Source organism: Colobus angolensis, unplaced genomic scaffold (genome assembly GCF_000951035.1).
Source record: "Colobus angolensis palliatus isolate OR3802 unplaced genomic scaffold, Cang.pa_1.0 Scaffold66, whole genome shotgun sequence".
NCBI lineage: Eukaryota > Metazoa > Chordata > Mammalia > Primates > Cercopithecidae > Colobus > Colobus angolensis.
Window position 1 is genome coordinate 2,261,340 of NW_012120265.1, and position 5,914 is coordinate 2,267,253.

The 5,914-nt window shown below is 56.0% G+C and overlaps 1 protein-coding gene across 1 annotated transcript in view; it reads right to left on the minus strand.

Annotated features, from left to right (window-relative positions):
- Positions 1 to 1,046: 1,046 nt before the first annotated feature.
- Positions 1,047 to 5,914, minus strand: part of PDE4C (phosphodiesterase 4C, cAMP-specific) — a 9,767-nt gene continuing 4,899 nt past the window's right edge. The window contains 5 exon segments of the mRNA XM_011925781.1: positions 1,047 to 1,086; positions 1,916 to 2,009; positions 2,093 to 2,205; positions 2,836 to 2,909; positions 2,992 to 3,028. Coding sequence (XP_011781171.1) covers positions 1,047 to 1,086; positions 1,916 to 2,009; positions 2,093 to 2,205; positions 2,836 to 2,909; positions 2,992 to 3,028 — 358 coding nt within the window.

Below are 5,914 nucleotides of genomic sequence, written 5' to 3' on the forward strand. Positions count from 1 at the left end.
GGGCCCTGCACCCACCCACCTGCCTGCAATCATAGCGCAGTACCTCAAGGGCAGGTGTAGCCAGCAACACATGCGTGGACTGGGTCACATCGGCGGCATGTAGGCTGTTGTGATAGGCCACATCGGCATGGTAGTGACCCTCCAGCATCAGCAGGTAGGTGGCCAGTGTGTCTGCTGGGATCTGGAATGTCTTCAGCAGGTCCCGCTCCTGGTCCATCACAGATCCTGGCTCAGGGCCTTGGTCTTGGGGCTGCAGCACACGCTGTTCCTACTCCTCTCTTCTGAACTCCTATCCATGCCTCAAGCACCCACTCCTCTGAGACGCCCTCCCTGCTCTCCTGAACTCCTCCACTCTGTGTTCTTTGGTGGTCCATCCCTGACCCTACAGGACTGGGGATGTCTGTGTCCAGCTCTTCTCTCCAGATTTCTCTCCTCTTCAGGGCCAGGGGCCAGGGCTGAGGCTTCTGGACAATGAACTGTTCATCTGTGTGAACTCCTATTGATCCTTCAATACCCTGCTCAAATTATCCCCTTCAGAAATGTCAGAAAGGATTTGAAAAATGAGTGTCCCTGAGGTCTAGAGTAGGAAGTGGTGAAGGAAACCCCAGGAGTTTTTCCTTGGAAGCCAAGGGCAGGGTAGGTACCTGAAAAATGCTGAATATGATAGCTGTAAGGGGCCGGTTGCCACTTAGCTCCGCCACCTTGAACACGTCAAGTCCCCACCTGCTGGTGTCTTCTAGCTCCTAAGATGTGAAGGACTGGAGCTTAATTAACCCCAGCCCAACTTCCCCAGACTCTAGAGCCTCCATCCTCCCACCCCAGGTTCCACAGTGAGCCCCAACTGCCTAGTATATAAGTGGGCAAACAGGCAGACAGAGCCAAGGGCCAAACCTTCATCTTGGCATTGTGGTTGAGGACCCACCTTGGCCAGATGTTCCTCCTGGTCAGTCTGGACCCCAAAGCGTGGGACAGTGGCTGAGGAGAGGCTGGCACCATGGCAGAGCCCATGTAGGCCACTGATCCGGGACATGGGCTGCGGGGCCTCCTCAGCGGTCACCTTGGGCAGCTCCACCTCAGTGTGCTGGTCTGCAGATGGGCCAGGGTGAGGCTTACAGAAGCCGATTTCACCTGTTGGGGCCTGGCCTCAGGACCTGAACTTTGCCAAACCCCAGGATCAACCTATTTCCCTTTCTACAGGAACCAAAGTAAGTTCGGGGTAAAGACCCTGTCGGCCGGATGCGGTGGCTCACGCCTGTAATCTCAGTGCTTTGGGAGGTCGAGGTGGGTGGATCACTTGAGGTCAGGAGTTCAAGACCAGTCTGAGCAATCTGGTGAAACCCCATCACTACTAAAAATACAAAAATTAGCCAGGTATGGTGGCGGGCACCTGTAACCCCAGCTACTCGGGAGGCTGAGGCGGGAGAATTGCTTGAACCCAGGAGGCGGAGGTTGCAGTGGCTGAGATTGCACCACTGCACTCCTCCTGGGCAACAAAGTGAAACTGTATCCAAAAAAAAAAAAAAAATCCTGTCTTGCCTATAGCTACCTACCCCTCTCCTCTGTTCACAGCTGATTTCAGTAAACCCTTCTGCTAGGCATGGCCCTGGGGTGCCTGGGGCTCCGCATTTCCCCGCAAACAGCCTAGTGTCCTTTCCATCTCCCAAGCTGGTGTCTGGTTCCCTCCATCTCCTCCTAGGCAAATTTCTACTCATGCTTCAAAACCCTAGCTTTAATGTCCCCTGCTCCTGGAAGTTCCCCTTGTTCCTCCCTCTGATCCAGCCCTAACTCATGGGGCTGAAGGTGTCTGTGTCAGGCTGTATCTCCCCTGGACTGAGGTCTATAATAGAAATATTTATTTATCTTGCTTCTTAGTACTCCTATAATATCGTCCAGGCAGTGACTCAACAAAGCTCACCCAGGAAGGTCCGGGAGATGTACTCGGACACCTGGTTCCCGGAGCGGCTGGTTTCAGACAGGTGGGTCAACTCCCGGTTTAGGATCCGCTTGAACTGGGGCAGAGGGAAGGTGAAGACAGTGATGATGGGGTACCGTGGGCCAAGGCAGGTGAGCTCAGCGATCTGCCCCACCTCACCTTGTTGGAGGCCATCTCCCCCACCGAGTGCCGGGTCTGCAGTGTCTCCAACTGATCCAGGCACCAGTCCAGCTCGTCTAGCGTCTCCAATGCCAGCTTCTGCCCCGTGTCCTCTGGGAGCCGAGGCAGTCAGGGGCCTGCCCCACCCCTGCTCAGGGACCCCACGCCTCTCACGCTTTCGTCTCTGCATCTGGACCCTGAAACTGTTCCCACGGGGGCCACCCAGGACTCCTGGACCCAAGTTCCAGATCTGTCCCCCGAGTGGCTGTGTGACCATGAGATCTCTGGGCCTCAGCCTCCTCATCTGTAATATGGGTGTGGTGGGGTCTATCCCCGAGGGCGTTATTGTTTGTTTTTGCAGGGGTGGGGCTACAATTAGCCCCAGTCTAAGGGCTCATGGACTGGGGAGGTCACTATGGAAAGGAAGCTCCCAGCTGTCCTCAGCAGGGTAGGGAAGGAACAGGTACTTTACCTGCAGGCGGAGGGGGCTGATTGCTGGATGAAGGGTTTCCGACGGGTCCCTGCCTGCGGTACAGCAGCCTCAGGCGTGGCTGCTCCGCCCATCTTGCACCGCCCCCAAGTCCTCCAGGCCCCGCCCCTCAAGCCCACCCTTAGGCGCTGGAGTCCCAGCCTCAATTTGCAGCCCGCTTTCCGCCAGGCCCCGCCTCCGTCGTCTGCCGGCCCCGCCCCTCCCCGCCCACCTTGTCTCTGCCGGCCCCGCCCCCGCCCCGCCCTCTACCTACTTGGCCACTCCTAGGCATTGCAGGCGGGCAAGGGCCGCCACGTTGCTCCGAACCGTCCGCAGACTGGCCAGGACCTGTTGGGAGGAGGTGGTAGGCGGTGGGAAGGAAAGGCCGGATCCGGAGGGGGTCAGGGCAGGGAGGGCGGGGGACACCCACCTGGGCAAAGGGCGTCACAATCATGTCCTCTCCATGTCTGCGAGGAGACGTGCCATCAAGAAGAGTTCTCTCCCATCTTCCAGCTTTTACCCACACCATATACCCTCAGCTGAGGGGTTCCTGTTCTCAGGACTTCTCCTCCAGGCGCCTTCTTAGTCCCTGGGCTCCCTTCATGCGACTCTCCCTGAGACCCACCACAGCCCCTCCACAGCCCCTCCAACCATTCACTCACTTTATCGGCATCTCATAAATGGGGAAACTGATTTCCAGGGGCAAGGAGGTATTTCCCTTTTCTTTTTTTTTTTTTTTTTGAGACGGAGTCTCGCTCTGTCGCCCAGGCTGGAGTGCAGTGGCGCGATCTCAGCTCACTGCAAGTTCCGCCTCTAGGGTTCATGCCATTCTCCTGCCTCAGCCTCCCCAGTAGCTGGGACTACAGGCGCCCGCCACGATGCCCGGCTAATTTTTTGTATTTTTAGTAGACACAGTGTTTCACCGTGTTAGCCAGGGTGGTCTTGATCTCCCAACCGTGTGATCCACCCTCCTTGGCCTCCCAAAGTGCTGGGACTACAGGCATGAACCACTGCTCCCGGTCTTTTTTTTTTCTTTTAGACAGGATCTTGCTGTGCTGCCCGGGTTGGAGTGCAGCGATACAATCATAGCTCTCTTCAGCCTCCAATTCCTGGGCTCAAGCGATCCTCTTTGTCTCAACCTTCTGAGTAGCTGGGACTACAGGTGCACACCGCCATGCCTGGCTAATTTTTTTTCAGAGATGGGGGTCTTGCTATGTTGCCCAGGCTGGTCTCAAACTCCTGAGCTCAAGTGATCCTCCCACCTCAGCTTCCCAAAGTGCCAGGATTACAGGCATGAGCCACCATGCCTTGCCCAGCCCCTCTTTTCTGCTCCTCTTCCTGCCCCCTACCACAGTTTCAGAAACAAAATTGGGTATGAATGAAGCTTTGGTGCTGAAAATTTCCCCCTCACATTTCCATGCTCTTGCAGAGAGCTGCTTGGTAGAGGAAGACGGTGAGATGCCTTTGGGATGGTCTCCTGACTCCCCCACCCCTTGTGCGGGGCTACTACAGAGGCATAAAGCTGGTATGAAGTAGATGGGCAATACATATTTGACAAAGAAGGAAATAATTAAGTGACAGATGTGGCTCAAGAGTGACCACTGGAGAGGGTGGGCTAGAGGCTCTAGCAGACAGCACCTCTCCTCGCAGGGATAGAAGCCCAGGAGAAAGATCCCAAGGGCATTCTAAGAGGCTGCCCCTTGGAGAGCTCTTTTAGGCAAGCCCGGGGTCAGAGTGGACCCCAGCCAGGTGCCTCCAATTAGACGCTGAGAGCCACCTATGACTAAGAACTTGATTGTCTCCCTCAATGGGTAGGAAAGTGAAGCAGAAGCCACATGGAGCCACTCCCTGGAAAGTCTGCCTGCCAAGAGTCAAAGGGATTCACCATGCATTGCCCCTGCAGTTCACGCAGGGCTGGCCCTAAGTCCTCTGGTTGTCGAGGGCTAAGTCCCCAGGGTCTGGGCCAGCTTCCGGGGACAGGAGTTCAGTGTCGGGCAACTCCAAGGCCTCTTTGTCTAAAGCTGTCTCTTCACCGTCCTCTTCCTCCTCCTCATCCTCTTCCTCTGCCTCCTCCAGAGTCAGCTCAAACTGGAATCTATCAGGCCCGCCCCACTCAGGGTTGGTGAGGTCTGAGGGACTTCGGGGGATCTTGCTCTGGTACCACTCTCGATTGTCCTCCAGCGTGTCCAGCAGGTCCTGTGCATCTGGGTGGACCAGGTCAGCCCAAGTCTCCCACAGTGGGTGGGCAATGTAGTCAATGAAACCCACCTGTGGCGGGGGGTTGGGCAGGTAGGCATTTGGTGAGTCACAGTGAACCCTAGACTCAATCCAACCTCTAGATCTTTAGCCAAGTTGTTCCCTCTGCCTGGAATGCCGCTTCCCAACTCCTACTCATCCTTCAAAACCCTTTTCAAATAACTCACTGTCTAGAATGCCTCCCTTAACCCTTCTGGCCTCCTCCAACCCCAACCCTGACCCCACAGGGCTGAATGTACATGTCCCCAGACTGGAAGCCCCTCCAGGGTCCCGCATGTCACCCAGAATAGATGTTTCCAAACCCCAGAAGTGCATATCCCTCTCCCTGAAGCCCAGAGAGAATGGACCCCAGGTCTAACTCGGCCCAGACAGCACCCTTAGGACACACTCCCTGGCTAGCCAGCCAGGGCCAAGCCAGGGCTCATGGGGTTGGCTCAGCCCCTCCCTTTTACTCTCTCCCAGTGTCTACTGGCTCAGCCCAGTCCCCTGCCAACCTGGGACTTCTCTACGGAGGCCGTGTGCTTGTCACACATGGGACTGATGTCCAAGCCCGACTCACGCTCGCAGTCTCCCTGATGGAAGAACTCGGCCATGATGCGGTCTGTCCACTGGCGGTACAGGGGCAGCGGCTTGGTAGGGTTGCTCAGGTCAGCGCAGTGCACCAGATTCTGCAAAACCTACAGACAGCGAGGCTCGGGAGGGCACTGGAGGGGCCCAGCCACATCTGGACCTGGCACCCCCACAGACAGGCTTGGTGCCATGGACACATTCATCTTACAGGTGGGGAAACTGAGGCTTGAGATCTGAAGAAGTGGTTAAGGCATAGACATGCGACTCTTGACATTTCTTCAAGTTTGGCATACAGTCGGCACTTCATAAATGAAGCTAAATGAGAACTGCAAAAATGGAGGCCCTCTCCAATTTTTTTTTTTTTTTTTTTTTTTCCAGGCATGGGGGCACACACCTTGGCCCTGACTGGCTCAGAATGGTGAGGTGGTAGCTGCCTGGGAGGTCGAGGCTGCAGTGAGCCATGTTAGTGCTGCTCTGCAACCTAGGCAACAGAGCAAGACTGTCTCAAAAACAAAGAAAAGAAAAGG